Below are 22,642 nucleotides of genomic sequence, written 5' to 3' on the forward strand. Positions count from 1 at the left end.
TATCATTTACTGCTAGGCTCTGAAATAGAAACTTGACAAATATTTTCATTTATCCATTTGAAAGTAAATTTCACTTATCAACAAGGAGCACAGTAGCCTTAAGAGGGTGACACTCCTATCTATTTTTCAGATGACAAAACTAAGAATCATGTAGGAATCAATGGAGCTTAGATTTGGACCCAGGTCTTTATTTTACCCAAAGTAGTATTGCCTTCTTCAGTTTACATTTTTGGCCCAAGGAAGGGCTATCTTGGGAATAACCACTTTGCTTCGGGTTCTCTGCTCAGTGCTGAGCTCACCCTTCACACTCCATACATTCTGTTGGCCCCATCACGCGTTCGCTCCCTCTCAACCATCTGTCCTCATCCCTGTCCGTCTCTGCAGCAATTCCGTAGACTGCTCAGATGATGCCACACCCAGCCCAAACCAGAGCCAGGACCTTCCTCTCCTCTGATACCCAGACATCTTAGACGAAACTGGACACAGAAGTTCTCAGTTTCCTTCTAGAACCTGTCTCTAGCTCTGTCCCAGAACCCACTTCCAGAGTGTAGTTTCTCTCTGCCATTCCCCACCACTCCTGGACCCCTGTTCTCCTGAGCTTTGCATGGCACCTGCCCTCCCTGTAAAAGAGGAAACCATTTCCGGAGCCAGAGTCCAAGCACACCACATCGACCTCGCAGAAACCTCTCTGCTGCTCTGCTTGAACTCTCTAGGGCCTGCCTTGGCCAACCCATTATACTCTGACCTCTTCTTCTTGCCTGAATCTTATAGCCCTGCTCTGCCTGTTGCTGAGGTGTGATTTCTTTTCGGAAAGTTGCCGAGTTGACCTGAGAGGCTGGTATCACATGGCTTGCTCCTGGGACAGGATGTACTATGTCACTTCTCCCACTCGAGGAGGAGGAGACCATCTCAGCTCCCTTCTGAAGGCTGGAACAGATCCCTGAGCCCAGGGAAATGCAGAGCTTACCAGCTCAGTTGACTCTGCTGGTCCACCTCTTAGGTACTCTCGCAACCTACGTAGTGTCCAGCACTCTCTCACAGTTGCACACACTAAAGAATCATATGCATACTCTGAATAAATATAATAACCACTAAGGAAAGGGGCGGGCAATTTCCTTCTGCTCTTACCTTCTTATGAACAAACGGAAAAAGATGGAGAGAGAAGGACCACCAATAGTCTCATTTCCTGGGCAGTTTTTAGAATTCCATGCTAAAGACAGATGGAAGCCTTTACTAACATCAAAATCTAATTTTAATCAAGATATAACCCCCAAAGCCTCCTCAAACTTGGACAATTTATATACTGTGCTACTTCTCTTTGATATTCTAATGGTGGTGCTAAATAACAATGAAAAGCCTCAAAGAAAGAGAGAGGCAGAACGTAAATAAGCCCACACACTGATTATCCATGCTTTACATTTAGGCAGTTGGCCATATATAAATTCAAAGAAGAAATCACAGCCGTTGCAGCCCTCACTGTACTTGCCAAGTGTAAAAGCAGAGCACGTGTATATTCTGTTGACTCCATCGTCAGAGGCGTCCGCAAGCTCTGAAGACACAGGAGTGCAAATTATCTGTACTACTGCTATTACAAGAAATCCTCATGCTTTTCTATTATTTCTAAAAATTTACCATAGAAGTTATTTTTCATCTCTTCCACTTTCATAAAAGAACCCTTCCTACCGTGTGTTCTGGCTTTAGTAAGAATTTCACGCTTGCCTGGGCACAGCAAGTGGTCATCAGATGGCCCAATGTGTATCTTTCTGCTTTACTAATGTTTTATTTTTCTTATATATATTTCTTTATATTTTAGAAGTACGTATGCTCTTTGTGTTTATCAAATTCTTAGGAAAACTATAATTTTTCCTTAATGAGTACATCTCGCTTGCCCTTGCTACTTTTTTCTGAATTGCCAGCAGAAGGATCCATTCATTTGTAATGTTTGCCCAGTTATTGATACATGGAATCAGTGTCTACCCTGGGAGTGTCCCCCCCAAACCTTTCACTCACTCTCATAACGCAGTGCTTTGCATATTGCTTGTTAACGTTTCCAACTAACCCCTTCCTGAGCCCAGAAAGAATTCAAAAAGAAAAAAACCGCATTTTCTGAGCAGGCAATGCTTTGTAAACTCCAAATGCCAATGTTTTAATGCATAAGTACATATTATATCCCTGGCATTCATTTGAATGAATGTTTTATCTAAAGCTTTCAAAATGGCCCATTGTCTGACTTTAATTAGCCCACGGTCCTGCCTGTTTAGAGAACTGAGCTGCATTTCCAGGGGTGTCCATGGTCCCCACCCAGCCACCTGCTCCGTCACAATTGCAGAAATTTAAAAATAATAATAATAATAAAGGCAAACCTTCTGCAAGCACCTTATTTTTTCAGCTGTCTTATTGATTCTGGAGGGTTTTTTTTTTAATATCATGTAATTTAAAACATTTCCTGGTGGTGAATCCTTTCACACAGCTTGCAAAAATAATCAGATTTTGCAGTGAAACAGCCATGGCGAGTCCATCTGGCAGAGCTGAAGTTCTGCAGATTCTGCTCTGGCCAAAGTGTACGGGACCATTTATTAATGTGCATCCCAGCGGCTCCTGTTGTTCTAACTTAGCTACATAAATACAAATAGCATTCCAAAGGCACACCGAGACCCAGGGGTTAAAAAAAAAGAAAAGCGTTTCATTTTGTAACTCAAGCCACAGAAATCACTTTCCCACAAGAGGCAGCCTGGACATAATTTTGCGCTAAGCAGGAGAGTTTTAACGGTAAAATTTCAAGAAACTGTCAGAAATCTGGAATTCTGTAAACAGTGTTACTTTCCAAAGGGCATAAAATAGTTCATATACCAGAAACGCAAGACACTTGGAATCACAGGTTTTTTTTTTAATTTGAGATTTACAATAAAGATGTAAGACAAATTCTATTTTTAAATTTTTATTAACTGGTTGTTTCGATTACAAAAGTAACACAGGGTAAAATTTCAAACATAATAAAACAATATAAAATAAAAAATAGAAGTCTACTGACCTTCCCTGCCTACCAATCCCCTCGTTCTACTTCCCAGGGTCACCATACTGAGTTTTATGTGCAATCTTCCAGAATTTCTCTATGACATTATATTAGAAAGAAATTAAGCTGTTGCACCAAGTTAATGAACATCAAAATCTTAGATATTTACATGTACTATTACAAAAATGCATAAAATAATGTTCTCATGGTGAATTCCTGTCCCCCAAGAGAGAATTTAAACAGGCCTTTTTTAGTCTTCATTTTACTTCTATACATTTGAAGGCACTAAGCAAAGCACTTCATCCTTTCATGTCTCCATCTTATGTCAATTACATAGTCCGTACTGTCACCTGAAGCGGTGATATTGCAAACAAGGTGCACAAATACAACTCTTTCTTTGTGAGATAAATCCCCTATAATCTAGGCTTTATAGATGCAAAGTAAATGTTTTTAAGGATATATGTTTCAATATTCCTTCCTCACAAACTCTTATAGGCTTTAGGATTGGACCTACACAATGCCCTATTAAATCACTTAAGGATGTAGAGTTTTTTCCTCTGTAAACAGGGCAGTATGAGGGAGACATGCCAGGCCCCTCTTTACACACAGTTATCAGTGGGGAGGATGGGAATAAAGAAGAAAAGAAAGAGCCCTGGGAATTGGTACAACTGGGACAGGTGGCCAGCAGCCCTTAGCACCCACAGGAAGAGTATCAGCTCTCGCCAGGCTCTAACACAAAGCCAAATAGAGGTGGATATAAATGTCCCCTGCTGGCCTCCTGAAACCCCGCCCTACTGAGAGCCCCTCAGATCTGTATCACTGGATCTGTTCAGCTGCAATAGCCCATACGCTCACCCCACCAACCATTTCTGACCCATCATTTTCAGCCCCAGATTAAATTTCCTAGAATGCCACTTTCAGCACGTCTACACTGCTAAGAACCATCTAAAGGACCACTGCCTGCTACTGGACAAAGTCCAAGGTCCTCAGCCTGGCTCAAAAAAGCTTTTTATAACCTGGCTCCTGCTCCCTCCTCCAGCTTCTCCCCAGTTTCCCTGTCTGCACACTTCCTGCACACATTTCCATGTATCTGACATGCTGTCCACACATTTGAGCCTTTGCTTTGCTCCCCAATGACAAAGCCCCTTATCCTCTCTGCTTACTGATTTCTTTTCATCCTTCAAAAGGGGATTCATATATCACCTACAGTATGATACGTTCAGTCATCCCTCAAGATAGCAACTTGCCTCCACCCCTACCCTCATCCTAACCCCAACCTCCTCCCCCTACCTGCACTAAATCATGGTTAGAGTAGATCTAGTAGAATCCAGCCTATGCCACTCACTAGCTTCGTGACCTTGAAAAGTCCTTATACCGTCTATTAATTTCCAAGCTGTAATCTAGAGATAATAACTTACTACAATCTATTTCATTGGTTAATGACAAGGCTTTAATGAGATAATGCACGTGAATCTTTAGCATACTGCAGAGTATATAAAGCACACAAATGTTAGTTCTTACTAAAAATGATGAAACACATATGTAAAGTGCTTAATACAGAGTCTGGCGTGAAGTAGGTATTCATAAAATGCTAGTCCTCTCAACCCTTATTTTTATTACCTCACCAATTACATATATATTTCTGCAACTCTCTTCTTTTTGAAACTGTGAGCTCCCTTAGAATCCATGCCTTATTCCTCTTTGTATTTCTGGAAATTACCACAATCCTGATACACAGTAGGCACACAATATATTTTTTTAAGATTTTTTGACGTGGACCATTTTTAATTTGAATTGAATTTGTTACAATATTGCTTCTGTTCTATGTTTTGGTTTTTTGGCCCCGAGGCATGTGGGATCTTAGCTCCCCGACCAGGGATCGAACCTGCACCCCCTGCATTGGAAGGCGAAGTCTTAACCATTGGACCGCCAGGGAAGTCCCCACAACATATTTTTATTTAATCAATTAAGTGAAACTTCTGCTCTGGGCAAACCAACTTGCTTGTTATTCCTTGAAGAAGAGCCATGTTTTTCCATGTCTGTGCTTGGTTCACAAAATTCCTTGCACCTGGGAGCTTCCTTTCTCCTCTGCATCCTCTCACCTTTCAGTGCCAAATTCAAATCTTTAGCACATTGATTTGCCCCTTTTCTCACTTCCAGAGTATATAGAGCATGGACCATGCACCTGGAAACTAGGTACATACTGTTCTGCACCATGAGCTACTTTTTCCTGGGTATGTCTCTATCAGTTACTTATTGCTGCATAAGAGCCCACTGAACCTTAGTCATTTATAATAATGATTTATTATTTCTCACAATACTGCGGGTTGGCTGTGTACTTCTGTGCACGCATGCAGTTGCATTCAACTGGAGGTCCAGCCTTGTCGGAAAGTCCAGGATGGCTCCTTCCATGTCTGGCAGTTGGTGCTAGCTGTCAGCAGGGTGCCTGGATTCACTTCCACACACTCACTCATCCTCCAGGAAGCTAGACTGACTTTTTTTTTTTTTTTTTAATACATTGGGGTTTTAAAAAAATTTTTTTTAATTTATTTTTTAGCTGTGTTGGGTCTTCGTTGCTGCTCTCAGGCTTTCTCTGGTTGCGGCGAGAGGGGGTTACTCTTCCTTACAGTGTACGGGCTTATTGCGGTGGCTTCTCTTGTTGTGGAGCACAGGCTCTAGGCACACGGGCTTCAGTAGTTGCAGCACACAGGCTCAGTAGTTGTGGCACACAGACCCTAGAGCACACGGGCTTCAGTAGTTGTGGCACATGGGCTTAGTTGCTCTGGGGCATGTGGGATCTTCCCTGACCAGGGATCGAACCCGGGTCCCCTGCATTGGCAGGTGGATTCTTAACCACTGCGCCACAAGGGAAGTCCTAGACTGACTTTTTAAGAGGAAATTGTAAGGCAGCATTTCAAGCAAGCAAAGGTGAAAGCAGCAAATCCTCTTGAAGTCTAGATTCTGAAACTCACACAACATCACTTCTGCCACATTCTATTAGTCAAAGCAAGTCACAAAACCATCCCAGATTCAAGGGGTAGAGAGATAGACTAACTTATCGATGGGAAGAGCTGTAAAGTAATTCTGGCCATATTTAATCCACCACAGATGGCTTGTGTCCCTAAGTAGATACTAATCTAAGCCCTTGCTGCATTTTTTCTAGCACCTGAAACATTCAGCATTGTGCCTAGCTTATCAGAGGTGCCCAGTAAATATCTTTGGTTTGATGGAAGGGCTAGTGCACAGAACCTACTGGTTATGTCATTAAGAGGTTAAAGGAGAATAAATTTGAGAGTCAGACAGTTTGGGTTTAAATCCTAGTTCTGTAATTTACTAAATAGATAATTTGGGACACATAACTTCTCTGATGCTTGGTTTCCTCTTTTGTAAACTTGAGATGATAATATCTACTTTATAATAAGATAACATCATATAAAGCATCTGGCACATGGTAGATGCTTAAAACTGTAGCTCCTATTCATTATGGAGTGTTTTTCTTATTTATGATTAAATTACTATGTATCAGTAACTCAGATAACTGGTCCATAAATCAAAACCTCTTTCAAACTTTGCAAAACTAGTAAGATTTATTAGAACAAGTATGGTATAGTTTAGTCACTGTATAAGATTTCACACCAATCAGAATGCCCCAGTTCTACTACATGCTTGTCACAGTAACTAAGGCATCTAATTCTCCATGCGCATTTTCTTCTGGAGGACGAAGGTATTCCATCCTAACACAGGTGTCCATTTAAAAGCTCACAGCATTATATCTGGCATTAACTTTACATTCATTTCAAAGTTGGAGGAAAATCATATGACTTATGGTGGGTCTCAAAACAGATATTAAAAGATGGTTTTAAAATGTTCAGTATTTCATCAGTTCCACCTCTCTCCCAACCATAGATATGATGACAATGAAAAATTAAATATACTGTGAATTCCTTGAAAAAGGATCACAGCTATTCACAAGTAGCTATGATTTTTATTTAAGCATTAATAGCAATATATTTAAGTTTAAAGAGACACTTTCAAACTATGTAATCAGAATTTTTAAAATATACAGCAGTGTGGAAAAGTTTATGCTACTTGAAGCTCTCTTCCTTAGTACATTTCAAAATAGTCTTTCAACTAGGTTGGCATCTAAAAATATTATAGGGTCATAAAAATGACAATAAATGTACTAAACTCCTAATCTTATCACTTTACTACCGTGGTAACCTGTTGGTTCAAATTAACTCATTTTCATGGAGGGGCTTTTGGGGCAGCTGTGAGGCTGCTGTGTTAGCTACAGGAAGTTGCAGACTGGCAAATTTCATTCAAATGTAAACCTCTAAATTTGGCTACCTGGCATTGCAGGATCCTGTTGTTTGCAGTATGCAAAATAAAAATTATATACCATCTCGCTTGGTCAAAATTTATGGGCTTTTCGATATTAATTTCAGTATTACTTCTGGAGAATTAGTATGGTGAGATGCAACTGCGTGAATATAATATCTTTTTTTAAATAAATTTATTTATTTATTTTTGGCTGCGTTGGGTCTTCGTTGCTGTGCATGGGCTTCCTCTATTTGTGGCGAGCCGGGGCTACTCTTTGTTGCGGTGCGCAGGCTTCTCACTGCGGTGGCTTCTCTTTGTTGTGGACCACGGGCTCCAGGCGCGCAGGCGTCAGTAGTTGTGGCGCATGAGCTCAGTCGCTCCGCGGAATGTGGGATCCTCCCAGACCAGGGCTCGAACCCTTGTCCCCTGCATTGGCAGGCGGACTCCCAACCACTGCACCACCAGGGAAGTCCCAAATATAATATCTTGAACAAGGTGAAAAGGAATTTGTTTTCCCTTCACAAGAGCAATGATAACTAGTGCACATGCCGAAGGCTCATGTTTTAAGCTGTTCTTTCTCAACCTATAAATCTGGGACGCCAGCTCTAAAATCTATCCAGTGAAATCCTTCCCAGTCCCAACATAAGCCTTTTAGATCTCGTCTATGTTCTGTGAGACAAACTGAAGTTGTGTGTTATCATTGCTTTTTATATTACTTATCCATCTAAATATTTCCCAGGCCACCATAGAGAGCACAGCACTAATTACAGCTATAAATAATTAAATGGAAATGTTTTATATCATGGTGGTGGGTCATAAGAGTTTGTTAAAGTGGTCAAAATTCATCAAATTGTATGCTTAAAATTTGTGAATTTTATTATATGTAAATTATACCTTAATAAAGCTGACCTCCCCCCAAAAAATAGAATATCCACTGAAGGACTAAAGAGTGTGTGTGTGTATATATATATATATATATATATATATATATATATATATATATATATAAACACACACATACATATGCAGGGTAGTTTTTTTTTTAATTTACTTATTTTTGGCTGTGTTGGTTCTTTGCTGCTGTGCGTGAGCTTTCTCTAGTTGCGGTGAGTGGGGGCTACTCTTCGTTGCGGTGCGTGGGCTTCTCATTGCAGTGGCTTCTCTTGTTGCAGAGCACAGGCTCTAGGCGCGTGGGCTTCAGTAGTTGTGCCTTGCGGGCTCTAGAGCACAGGCTCAGTAGTTGTGGCGCACGGGCTTAGTTGTTCCGCCGCATGTGGGATCTTCCCGGACCAGGGACCGAACCCGTATCCCCTGCATTGGCAGGCAGATTCTTAACCACTGCGCCACCAGGGAAGCCCCCCAGGGTAGTATTTACACACAGGGAAATACAAATCCCACTAGATCTTTGTGAGCTTTTATATAATTATATGATCTCTCTGAATGTCCCTAAGTCTCCTTTATACTAATTTTTTAAACTATGATGTTTTCCGACTTTTATTTTCAAGTTATGAAAGCTCTTGGAAGGCAGTATGCTGTGGTAGTTAAGAAAAAGGCTCTGGAATCAGAAAGGTCCTTGTCTGATCCCACCCACCACCACTAACAACAACCCTACCTGCAGGGGAACCTGAGTTATTCTCTCTGTTTCAATTTCCTCATCAAGATGAAAATAGCATTACTTATCTTCTGGGGTGGTTGTGATAATTAAATGAGTTAGTAGATATAACACATCTGGTCATGTGCCTAATGGTGTGCTTATGAAATTACTACAAGTGCATGCTTATGAATTTTATTTATAATCTAAATCTCTGCTGGAAAATGTTGGCAGTCATAGAAAAATAGAAAGTTAAAAATAAAAGCTACTGTGGGTACAACAGGACAGTATCTACTTCTAGTTTTAATACTTAGGGATTTGACTCTGTTTCAGACAGTCAACTGTCTGGAGATGGGGAGATGGTACCCAAAACAAAATAGAATCCTGCATAAAACAAATTTTGTTAATTTGTTGGGCTGGCTGGAAGTAAGGGAAATCATCAAAGCTAGGGGGTTTGGGGCAGGGGGGGTTGGGTTGAAGGTTAGCATGGAAGGTGGGGAAAATGTTTGAGCAGAAGTAAGGACACAGAATGATGAGAAGATGATCACACCAAAAAGGCAGATTCTCCTAAGGACGGGTGTTCAAATTAGCCTGATACATGAAGACTGGTTCTTGAGCTATTTTTGCCAAGATTGGGGAGCTGAACCTGGGACAGGGAACCTGGAAGGGAGCTGCCTCCCAAGAAATATAAACATAACTCTTCTGGAGAAACACAACCTCAAGTTAGGAACCCAGATTTTCACAGATTAAGGTCAACCAGATATGAGTTTCAATCAAAGATCACCAAATGCACAAGGAAACAAGTCACTAAGAATGACAGTCAGCATAAACAATAAAGTTAAATTCCCAGGGCTTTCACATATTAGAACTACCAAATACAAAATAAACAATAACATAATACATAATGAACACTCAACAGAAGACCAAGCAAAATATTTAAAAAATCAATGGAACTTCTATAAATGAAAAAATATCTAATCATTGATACTAAAAAAACTCAATGTTTGTGTTAAACAGTAAATTAGCTACAGTTGAAGAAGGAATTAGTGAACTGGATGTAGAATTGAAGAAATCTATACCCATCTATCCCAAAATATAGAACATAGAATCATGGATATAAAGGAAGTAACAAAAAGTTAAGAATATATAGGGGATAAAAGTAAAAGATTTAACATACATCGAAGACCCAGAAGGAGAGAATACAGATAATACAGGCAAGGCAATATTTAAGGAGAGGATGGTTGAAACTTTTCTGGAAGACATGTATCCCCAGCCACATGAAGCATACCCTATACAAGCAGAATACATTTTCAAAATCTACCTCAAGGTAAAATGAGATGGACTTGAAAAACCATAAAGACAAAGGGAGTATATTTAAAAAGTAGTCAGAAAAGAAAGAAAGATTGTTACAAAGAATAAGTTTAAGGTTAATAGCAAACTTCTCAACAGCAATCATGGAAGCCACAAGACAGTGGAGGGCTATCTTTAAAGTGCTGACAAAAGAATAACTGTAAAGTTACAATCATGAACTCAAAAATAGTATCTTTTAAGTACAAGGGCAAAAGAAATTATATTTTCAGATAAATAAAAAACTGAAACAGTTTACCACCAACACCACCTACAGGGAAGGAATTTTCTAAAGGGTTATTTCAGAAGAAGGAAAATGAAATCTAGTAAAAAAGTTTGGAGGACAGATAAGCAAAGAAAATGATGAACATGTAAGTAAATCTAATACAGATTTACTTGATAAAATGATGATGAAAATAATTATGAAGTCTAATTTGTGGAGGTTTAATAAAAAGAAACAAGCTAAAATACAAGAAAATACATACTCATGTAAATTAGGAGAGGAGCAATAAGAGTTAATGTCCTAAGGATCTTGTCTGTCAGTGGGAGGTTTAAGATACTGTTTGTAGGGACTTCCCTGGTGGCGCAGTGGTTAAGAATCCACCTGCCAATGAGTGGGACACGGGTATCTGGGAAGATACCACATACCGCGAGCAACTAAGCCCGTGCGCCACAACTACTGAGCCTGCACTCCAGAGCCCGCAAGCCACAACTACTGAGCCTGCACTCCAGAGCCCGCGAGCCACAACTACTGAGGCCGCGTGCTGCAACTACTGAAGCCTGCGTGCCTAGAGCCCATGCTCCGCAACAAAAGAAGCCACCGCAATGAGAAGCTTGTGCACTGAAATGAAGAGTAGCCCCTGCTCTCTGCAACTAGAGGAAGCCTGCGCACAGCAAGGAAGACCCAATGCAGCCAAAAATAAATAAAATAAAATAAATAAATTTTTTAAAAAAGATACTGTTTGTTGGTTTTGTTCAATACACAGGTAAAATTTTATGACTAATCGTAAAGAATGGAAATAGAGTGTTTACTTTCCACAGCAGGTAAAGGGCAAAAGTATGTAGGAGAAACAAACACAAGAGGCTTCTTTTCATCAAATAATAAATAAAATCAACTAGGCTAGTAATTATGAAAGCTTTGTAGAGTCTTCAGGTATTAAAATTGGGTTGGGGTGGGGGGTACAGTGCTGGCAATTTCACAGTAATAATTAAAACTGGGCAGAAGAAGAAGAAGGGATATAAGAAGACTGTTGGTGGCATTGGTGGTGGTAGAAGCTGCAGGGGCTGTGTTGGCACAGACTGAGTTCTGTTCATGCCTCAGGCAGAGGCCAGGGCAGAGCCACAGCAGCTGATGAACCAGTGCATGGCTGACAGGTGCCGATACTTCTGTCCATCAGGTTGGGCATGTGCACTGCGTCTCACAGAAGCCTTCCTCCTGGCCCCGGCCTTGGCCAGAGCAGTTTAAGGGAGCAGGCAGGGAGGAAAAGAGGCAGGAGAGCAAAAGGACATCTCCCCAGGCAGCACCCAGGACGGCTACGCCCTGCCACACCCTGCTTACCCAGTGAAGGAGGCTGAGGCAGAAGCCAGAGGGAATGGGCCCTGGCACAGGCCTCGGAGGAAAGACACAGACGGACAGAGCTGGAAATCAGAGGGAAACACTGGATAACATGGGCCCTGGCAACATGGGAAAACGTGCCCAAACACAAGTGCTTCTATAGTTAATCACTAACTCCTTTCCTTCCCATATAAGAATCACAGTACCCTGACCTACACCCACCTCTGACCCTGCATGCCCACGAGTTCCCTTCTGCCATTTGCCATTGTTAATTTATTAGGGAGTTTGAGATTAGCAGAGGCAAACTATTATATATAGAATGGATAAACAACAAGGTCCTACTGTATAGCACAGGGAACTAGATTCAATATCCTGTGATAAACCATAATGGAAAAGAATATTAAAAAAAATATATGCATAAATGAATCACTTTGCTGTACAGTACAAATTTACACAACATTGTAAATCAACTATATGTCAATAAATTAAACTTAACAAAAAAAGAAAGTGTTAACTTATTAAATAGGAAAACATGTTTAGAGGAATATACCATAGATTTGAAGAGACATAAAAATGCATCTGAGTGATAATAGCTAATACTTACATCCTCCTTACTCTAAGCCAGGAACTATTCTAAGTGCTTGACACGTAAAATCACGTTTAATCTTAATGTGCCCAAGATCACACAGCTGACAAGAGGCAGAGCTTGGATTCAAACACACACTCTGGTTCCAGAGTCTTCACTCTCAAATACTGTGCTACTTCTGAACGGTTGGAGGACATTTTGCCTGAAGAAGATACAATTCCAGTTTGGGGCTATGTATGGAATGTTTGTACTCCACCCCCATAATTCATATGTTAAAGCCCTCATCCCTGGAAGCAACCTAAGTGTCCATCGACAGATGAATGGATAAAGAAGATGTGGCACATATATACAATGGAATATTACTCAGCCATAAAAAGGAACAAAACTGAGTTATTTGTAGTGAGGTGGATGGACCTAGAGGCTGTCATACAGAGTGAAGTGAAGTAAAAAAGCCCTGATCCCCAGCACGATGGTATTTGGAGATGGGGCCTTTGGGGAGGTAGTTAGGTCATGAGGGCAAAGCCCTCATGAATGGGATTGGTGCCCTTATAAGAAGAGACACATGGAAAAGATGATCTCTCTTTGTGCCACATGAAGACACAGTGAGAAGACAACCATCTGCAAGCCAGGATGAGGGCCCCCAGAGAACCCGACCCTACTTGCAACCTGATCTCAAACTTCCAGCCTCCAGAACTGGGAGAAATGTTTGTTGTTTAAGCCATCACGTCTATGGTATTTGTTATAGCAGCCCAGACTGATTAAGACAGTTGAGAAATGATGGGTTATCTTCAGATATTTGAAGAGCTATGTATGGAAGAAGGGTTTAACTTATTCTGTATGGACCAAGGAGATTAGAATTAAGAACATGACTCTCTTCAGCCTACTTTATCACAGCTGGAGGTCCCCAAAGAAGAAATAGGCTTTCTCAGAGGGTGCTGAGTTCTCCACCACTAGAAGCTAAATGCACCCAGGGCTGATAACATGGAGAGGATTTCAGCCTTGAGTGGTAGTTGAATGAGACTCTCTGTAAAATCTCTTCCAACTTTTGAGAGTCTGTAGGATTATTAGGGTCAAGACTAAGTGTTCAAATCCAAAGAGCTAGATGTTTAGGACTCACCTTTTACAACAGCAACATTGTTCCTGGGCATCTTGGAGCCAGAGCTTGCATTTGTATATCTTAAGACTCTACACACCTGGATACTCTTCCTTCAGCGCTCAGCTTAAGCAACACCTCCTCCAGGACACGTCCCCCATCCCATCACTAATACTGGCTTAGGTGTTCACCTCAGCCCACCTTACTTCTACAATGCCACTTCTCACACCACACTGAATTATCTGTTTCATCATCAATCACTCCCTGTATTAGTGTCCTAGGGCTACAGTAACAAATTACCACAAATGGGATACCTTAAAACAATAAAAATTTACCGTCTCACAAATCTGGAGACTAGAAGTCCAAAATCAAGTTGTCAGCGGGCCAGGCTCCCTCTGAAGGCTTTAGGAGAGCATCTTTCTTTCCCTCTTCCTAGCTTCTGGTGATTGCTGGCAAACCTTAGTGTTCCTTAGCTTGAAGTTGTAGCTCTCAGATTTCTGCCTCTTTCTTCAGACTGCCTTCTCCCCTCTGTGTGTGTGTCTCTGCGCATCTCTCTCTTCTTCTTATAAGGGCAACAATCATATTGGATTTAGGGCCCACAATCCTCCAGGATTAACTCATTTTAATTTAACTAGTTTCATCTTCAAACTTTCTATTTCCAAATAAGTTCACATTCACAGGTTCTGGTCATTAGGACTTCAATATATCTTTTCAGGGGACATAATTCAACCAACAACATCCCTCAACCTCCTATGCTCACTAAACTGTGGGATCTTTGAAGGCTATTTTTATTCCACATATTTTTATTGTGTCTGTGATGAATCACGCTCTGTTCTGGACACTGAGAACAAGTCACAGTCAAGGTCTCTACCCTTAGTGAAGCTTCCATTCTACATGGAGGCAGACAGCTTAAAAAGTGGCCATTCAATGTTAAAACCAAATACAAACATATTTGTGTATGCATGTATGTATGTATTTATATAAATCATTGATATATATTTGATGAAGGATATTAACACAAACAGTAAAAAAAAAAAAAAAAAAACAAAGGATAAATTATTTCATATAGACTGTGTTTTTTGGCAAGTTTATCAGAATCTAAAACTTTGGTTTCTCTCTGTCCCTTGTTTGTTTTCTGGTATTGTGTTCTTAACTCTCATTTGACACCCCTCTAAGCTAACCTCTCCTAAAATGTTTCTTAGTAGCAGAAAATAAAGCTTGTAAAATGTATTCCTAAACTTTTTTAAGCTCAAACTTGCAACTAAAGAAGAAAACACTTGTGCCCCCTCTGTCTTCCAGGGCAGTGTCAGTTCTGCTCAGTCTCCGTTTGGTCCAATGCCAGGTGAGTATTGCAGTTCAAGGGGCAATTCCTTCCCTTTTGAGCTAAATCAGGCATTTAGGCTTGCATTCTTTCATAGCTGCCTTACAGCACTTTCAAAATTTTGCAGCTTTAAAACATTTATTTTTAAAATGTAAAATCAGGGAAGGCAGACCTCATTCAGTCATTCCTGAATTTGGAACACATTCTGTCCAGCATAAGCTTATTGGGCAAAAGCAATAGCAATTAAGCCCTTGATACAGTTTTAAAATGTTTAAGATTCTGGCACTGTGGTCTGATAGATTATGCACTTGCTTCAGAACAGAAAGAGAGAGACTTGAGGGCAAGTGGAATAACAATTATTTACTGGTGCTTTCTATATGCCAGGCACTTAGTTAAGCATCTTACGTTCATTTTAATACATATGTCTCATTAGGTACTCCTGGTGGAATGGAATAGGGGCATTCTTAATAATAATTTGGGGCACTCTCACATGTGTGTGTATATACATGTAGACACACACACACACACACACACACATGTTCCTTCCAGATCCCAAACTCAGAAGGGCATACGGTTTCTCAATAATTTTGGTAATCTTCAGAGCTGGAAAAGGGAAAGGAATAAGAGCAGGAGACGATCCCACATATCTGAATGTCTCTATGCTGTGTTTCCCAATCATATTTATTGTCTCTGGAATCTGGTTGTATCTGCTCCATTCTACAGAAGAAAATTTCTGCAGCCTCTGTTATCATCTAGAATTATTCTTCCTCTTTTTAGGGAGAAAAATACATGCTTAAAAAGCAAAGGGTTTTCTTCTCTGTGTTTTTTTATTTGGAAATTGGAAATACAGACATGAGATCCTGGAAGCCTTGTTTACTTATTCTTCATTCTGTTCTCAGCCTTAACCACTACTGTGGATATAAATTCATGGCATGAAACAAAACCTTATTTATTGATATTAATTTTCACTTGCACAGATGTTTTTTCTAGAGAAGTATGCTTATGATGAAACCTGTAACTGCAGCTTTCAAATTCATGAGCAGATTAGAAGTTTGGGGCTATAGAATTTAAGATGAAAGTGGAGTGAGTGGAATTGTGCTTTAAGTTTCTACAGGGAATTTTGATTTCCTCTGAATGAATGAATAAATTCACGTGTAATTGTTGAACACAGTATTATACGACTGCGTTTACAGAAAATGTGTAGGACATAAGCTCTGCCCCCATGGAGCTTGCAGGTCGATTGGAAAGAGGGCTGTAACTCAGCTGAGAGAGTATCGAGCATAATACAAAGTGCCACATCAGGTGGCAGAGGCCAAAGTGCTGTGTCTGGAGAGTCATGTACGACTAAGTCAGGGTAATAAGAAGGAGGGTCTTGATGAGTCTCTCTTCTCTCCCTGTGAAACAGTGGGCAGGGTGGGCAGGGACAAAGCTCAGAAGCGGTCCACTGTGGTTGGGGAAGGTGAGAAAGACAAGCACCCGCATCGTCCTCCCAGCTCAGCCTCTCTGTGACCTGAGGGAGTAGGTCTTAGCTAATTGGATCACACCCACCACCAGCTGGGGAAAAAAAATCAGTTTTACAGCCCTTGAGTCTGGGCTCCTGAACATGTTCTAAGTGACGAAGGGTTTCCTGCTACTACTGAGCTACGAGATCAGAAAGTCTTTAGCAAATACATCTCTTCTCCTCTGGGACTATTTCACTGGCCTTACCTTAAACGAGATTCTTCTCAGTTTCAGCCTCTCCAGGTTTCTACCAAGGGGAGCTTTCTGTGCCACGCATTCCCTTCTCACGCTTGCAGTGCCCAGGTGAGCTGAGTGAGAGACTCAACGTGGCCACAAGAGGGCAGCAAATAACACCAGACTCATCAAAGCCAGAAAACATTTTTTGTGGTCCTCTAACTTTGCTTCACAGAAGCAAAGCAAGCAGCCGTTTCTGGTGCCTAATAGGTACAAGTCACGGCCAGTGTACAAAAAAATTAGAAGAAGAGTACAGCCTGCCTCTGATTTGGGGCGGGGTTATTGTCTCACCTTATCTAGAGATGTTGAGTCTCACATAACATGCCCCAGAAGCAGCCTCTTGTAAACGGTCCTGTATCTACGGGGACAGAGCTCAGAAGCTGTGAAAAAGATACCTCATTAGAGGAAATGTAAATGCCAAGGGCTTCTTATTCTACCTCCTTAAGCCCAAAGAGATAGAATAAGCACAGCGCCTAGCACAGCACCTGGCACATTGAAGGTGCACAAGAAGTGAGAGACACTGAACAGTTATTGCTCCATCTAAAGTGAACTTATCCCCAAAGGCAGAGCGAACTTTAAATGTATGAATTATTTGGGCTGGACCAGTTAAAAGAGGTAATGCCGCTGTATTTAATGCCTTTCAAGACATTTATTTATCTATTTAAATGTTGGCCTTGGCGTCAGGCCTGCATTGGAAATACCATTTCACACGTGGAGAGACCTGGCTGCAACAGAGATGCCTTGACTTCCTCCGAGGAAACTTTTGCCCGTTTGTTTTCCCCTTGGCAACAGGCTCACGGGTGATGTCAGGTTACTATGGTGACAGGAGATCCCTCCTCTCCGACTCGGACTTCCACAACAGTAAGCAGTTCGCAAACGATGCCTGCACCCGAACTGTGGCGAAGGACTTTGCCTGCGAGTCCTCGGCAGGGCAGGGCCACCCGGCCCACCTGGACTCCTACTTCCCGGAGCTCTACGGGGACCACCGCCCCACGGCCCTGACCCCCAACAGCGGCTCCCTGTTCAGCGCCTCACCCCTGCCACAGCTCCTGCCGCCGCCCTTCCCCAGCGAGCCCGCACACTTCGTGCTGGTGAGTATGCAGAGGCTTAGTTTAGGGGGTCACTAACGTCGGGGCTCCCGCGGCCCTGGTCAGCCCATGTGCTCAGCAACCAGGTCTGCTCGCCCCGGAGACCCCCGGGACGCTGCTCTGCGCCGCCCCGGGAGATGCCACGATCCACGCCCAGGGAGCCCTCCCCAAAGATCCGTGCCAGCCACGCGGCAGGAAGCTCTATCCAGGGATTTGGGCGGGGACGACTGATAAAACAGGATATATATCCATTTTGTTAATATTCTACCGATTGTGCCAGATGTTTCCCCATTATTCCTCCCGTGCGTAAGGAAAGAGCTCTGAAGTTACCTCGCAGACAGCGAGGCTGTCAGCCAGGGCAGGTGCATCAGGACTCCTCTCGCCCTCCCCCTCCCTGCCTCCCCTCTCCCACGATACTTCTACCCTCTAGAACCTTGTTCTCTCGCAGTCCTTCCAGAGATGAGTTCATAAAGAAGAATACTAGTAACTTTCTTATACTGTAAAGCCCTCAACCACAAAGGCATGAATCTCTGGAGATGGGATTTTAGACAAAACAGGCTGTGGGAGAGTAGGAATTAACATTATTGAGTATCTAGTGCAGCCAGGAACTTTTATGTGCATTTGTTCATTTGATACTTGCAACAACTCAGGGTATAGTTATTAAAGCCCCATCTCACAGATGCACAAAGTGAAGTACTCAGAATCAGGAAGGTAGTAAGTGGCCCAGCCATGAATCGAACCCAAATCTTTCCAGCTCCAAGCCTATGAGGCTCTACCTTCTTGCTCAATGAGGGCAGGTAGCCTTCGTAGCCCACTCAGAAGCCCACTGTGTAGCTTAGAGTCTACTTCTTCCACGAGTAAATGATGAAACGCTGTCAAAATGTTCACTTTATTATCTTCACATTTAATGTTTTCTGGGGAAAGGACTCTCTCTCTCACTCCACACACACACTCACAATCTAATTCTACAGTAAGAAAGGAACTAAAACTTTCACTGCCAATGTCAAACACCAGAGGGGAGAGCTGCCTGGTAAGGAGGCTTTGGACAGCAGAGGGAGGACACCTAGTCTGCTTTGGAAGACATGGGCCAGCAGCACCCTGTGTTGGGAAGGAAATCTGCCCATGTCCAACGATCACCTAATGACTAACCCCAGTGACCTTTCCATCCTCCTCAGAGGGACTCGTGGGAGCGAACGGTGCCCGAAGGCCTCAGCCAGCCAGACCCCGTGCCGGCCGATGCCCTGCAGAGTTTGGCGCCCAGCACAGGCTGCCTATCCCAGCTAGAGTCGGGGAGCACTGCCCAGCACAGGAGCTCGAGTTGGGGGGCCCCCCTAGCGGGGGTTCAGTCCTACCCTCTGCACACACTGGAGGATCTGTACCACATGCAGGGGTACCCAACCCCATCCCCCTACCCCTTCACCTCTTTCATGACAATGTCCAATGACCCACCACCCAAGGTGGGGCCCTTCTCCCCGGATGAGGGGGCAGACACCTCTGTCCTCCAGGATCCTTCTCTGTGGACCAAAGAAGATGGGAGCCTGGCATGGGGGGCATATGAGTGCCGCCGAGCTTACTGAGCGCGCCAGAGGACTTCTGTGCGTTTCTTTGAGTCAGTGTCTGTATTCACAGACTGTTGTGGTGTGGCAGCTCTTTCAGAACTGGATTTTCAGGATAAGCCATCGTGCCACCCTTTGTTAATGGACAATAATGGCATTTATTTGTGATCCTGCCACTATAACCCCACTGAAACACACCACAATGTGAATTCAGTGTGTCAGGGACCATATTCTAGTTAGACAGCCTGACAGTGAGGTCTCTGGGGGAATTTAGTAACCCATTATGTTCTGAATCTTTTGTTATCTTTGAAGTATCATTTTTAGCACTGATAGTTTTTTCTTAAATTACATTAAAAACTTCATGCAGATCATAAAACATACTGATTTCCCTGTCCACTTTTTCTTAGTTATGAACTATGTGTGTTCTTCAATAAAAGAGAATGCATAGGATATAATATAGATTAGGGTGCATAAAACAAAACTCATTTTATATCATGTGACTTTATTAAGTGTGAAGCATTATATGCATTTATCCCCTTACAGTGACTTGCAAATAACAACAACTTGCAAGTAACAAATGTGACACCACATATAAATGCTTTATTGTCATTAAAATGAGGTCAGGACACTATGGCTTCATAAATAACATGGTTTTGACTCTGCACTAAAGCCCAGGATGTCCAAAAATCAGGCTAATCCAAAAAACAACAAAGACCAAAGGCTTTCTTTGATCATGGTAGCCTTAATTAAGCTAGACATTGTCTCTCTGATGGAATAAACTGACAGTTATCAGAATGCATTAGCAAAATGGACATTCTATGATCAAATAAGAATGCATGCATTGTAAGGAAAACACAGAGAGCAGTCCTGGGCTGTCTGCAAGAAACAACAGACTACAGAACACCAAGAAGCAAAGGGTCTTTGGAAAAGGAAATGTTGTCAGGTCCTTTGACAACATGACCTTTGAAGAAAGACCTTGTTGATGGCTCACTGATCAGAAATATATAGCTCTTACTATATATAAATGAAGAAACTGACATTTGAAGCATCAACCTGACTCATGTAAGTCTGACTGGTGTGGACTCCTTTGGCAATTAAATTCCTATAGTAATTCCCACCAAGCAGTGTGCCTGTCTGCAGGCCAAGCCCATCATAAACACCTTGCACACACTTTAACTTTGCAAAGTGTGAGTCAAGGCTCACAGGTCACACCCACAATCTTCCTCTTGTCTTCCTACCACCTTCCTTTCTTTATTCCCTTCACCACATTTTTCTGACCCATCGGGTCTCTCCTGACACAGTGATTTTTCCCTCCATCTCCTGGGGGCCCAAAGCCCCTCAATACAGTCTCCATCACATCCTCTGTGACAGGGTTCCATGCTCTCGGTAGGAGTCTAGAGAGTAAGATACAGATATTAATTCACACTTAGAAGTGAATAATTGATATTCTTCCTTCTCTAGGCCTTCAAGGGTATATTCTAGTTGAGCAAACACACACATAATTTGTGGAGTTCTCACAGAAATACTTGAATAGGAGCCTTCTTTTACCTCACACCCTTCATCCCCCTCCTGGGAAAGCATCCCTGGAGGAACAAACCAAGGAGCATTCGTGGTCCATAGCTGCTGGGCTGCACTCTCCCGGGTCCCCTGCCTAATCCTTCCCTCCCACCACTCCTTTTCACAACCTGATCTTTACTTTGCCCAATATTTGCTCTTCAGTGGAAGGGGGCAGCTTCTACCATGGGAGAGAGCTGCCCTTCTCAAGTCTGCTGAGACTGGAGACCTTAGTCCTGGTTGCCAGCATCTTCGGTAGAGCCATCTGTCATCCAGCCTCACTCATACCTGGACGGCAGGCCCCACATCAGAAGGAAGAGATCTGGCCCTCCCTATAGATGCAGGGTCTTCACAAGGAAGGGTCTCGACGTCACTTTTCTAGATTGGTTGTATAAATTTTATAATAATTACAGTCATCTACTGCTTACCATTTGTTACTAAGTAGCACACAACACAATAATCATAAGTTTATGTGTAAGTCATAAATATGTGTTCCTATAACTTTAATTTTGGTTTAATTATAACACTAAATGTTAGGCATGCTTATTTCTCTTAGTTTGCTATTGTCTATTCACCTATTATGTTCATCTTCTCACAACCTGAGGATGCACTGGCTCTCAGATAAGTAGAGCTCAGTGACCAGTGGTGTCTACATTCTTCTTAGAGCATCCAAGCCCTTTCATAGTGTTTGGCAAATTTAATTTATAAAAAAGGAGACACACACAGGCCCATACTCTGTCTAGTATCCGTTTCAGTTCTCTAGGCTAAAGGATCAAGTGAAGTGGGGAATGGTGCTAATAATTCCAAATGGTAAATGACTTTTAAGAATTCTATTTAGCTTGACAGTGTTGCTATATTGCATATATTTTAATTTGGTTCTGTTTTATTGTTCTGGGAATCTACAATACTTTGTTAAAAAGTGAAACCAAGATATAAACTTATGCTAGGAAAATAAATTATATTTCCCTATCCCATTTCCCATTCAAGTACTCTCTATTTCCTACTGCATGCCAGGGACTAACTGCACCTTTATGTAATAATGCAGAATGCCAACATAAAGATTATACATGTTCTCCTCTCCCTCTCCTTCTTAAACCTGCTCTTCTCAGACTCACAGCTTTCCTGGGGAAGCCAGAGAAAATTTAAGTGTTCAGGTTCAAAACACCATCTCTTTTAGGTCCCTTAAGATTTAAAGTAAGCAGAGATGGTGATGTCAAATTCAAGCTAAGAAATCTCCCTAGAGGATAATGCCCAAAAAAAGTGGAAAGCAAAATTTTCCCATGCAAAAGCTAAAATATAGGCAATCACCCCATACATCGCTGAAAACAGATATTATAGCATGTAGTTGAAAGTGTTTGTACTTCTCTTACAATGTTATACAAACCCCAAAGAAAGAGAGAAGAAAACCACAGCTTTACCTCATTTATTTAATAACTGCTTTTAAATCAGCGTTATGACTTGCTACAGCTCAGTTAATAATACAATATGATGGCAAGGGGAAGACTTCAGTACTAGAGTACTGTACAGAAAATTCCACAAAGGGAAAAGAATTACTAATCCCAATAGTAAAATATATATTTGCATACATATACATATATGTATATACACGTAAATGTAAACGTATATAAAGGAATTACTAGTACCTCTGTGATCCATTTTTAATATGTAAATCTAAATAATACATTCACAAGAAATAAAACATCAGGTATATTTAAAGAACTGAAATAACAATTGATGTCCAAGGTTTAAGTCACATTACGTTACAGTCATTCTACCAACCACACATCAAAATTATACTCTTTATGTTCTATCATTAGGTTCTGTCTAAGGTATCCTCTCTGTTCAAAACAATATTACACTGTTCATCTTACACACCATATTTGA

At 41.7% G+C, this 22,642-nt stretch overlaps 1 protein-coding gene across 1 annotated transcript in view; it reads left to right on the forward strand.

The window, feature by feature from the left end:
* POU2AF2 (POU class 2 homeobox associating factor 2) overlaps window positions 1-19,225 on the forward strand; it is a 35,259-nt gene extending 16,034 nt beyond the window's left edge. The window contains exons 3-5 of the mRNA XM_059929331.1: window positions 14,805-14,847; window positions 17,353-17,651; window positions 18,824-19,225. Coding sequence (XP_059785314.1) covers window positions 14,805-14,847; window positions 17,353-17,651; window positions 18,824-19,225 — 744 coding nt within the window. The remainder of the gene's footprint in view (window positions 1-14,804; window positions 14,848-17,352; window positions 17,652-18,823) is intronic.
* The last annotated feature ends 3,417 nt before the right edge of the window (window positions 19,226-22,642 follow it).

Source organism: Balaenoptera ricei, chromosome 8 (assembly GCF_028023285.1).
Source record: "Balaenoptera ricei isolate mBalRic1 chromosome 8, mBalRic1.hap2, whole genome shotgun sequence".
In the NCBI taxonomy this organism is placed as follows: domain Eukaryota; kingdom Metazoa; phylum Chordata; class Mammalia; order Artiodactyla; family Balaenopteridae; genus Balaenoptera; species Balaenoptera ricei.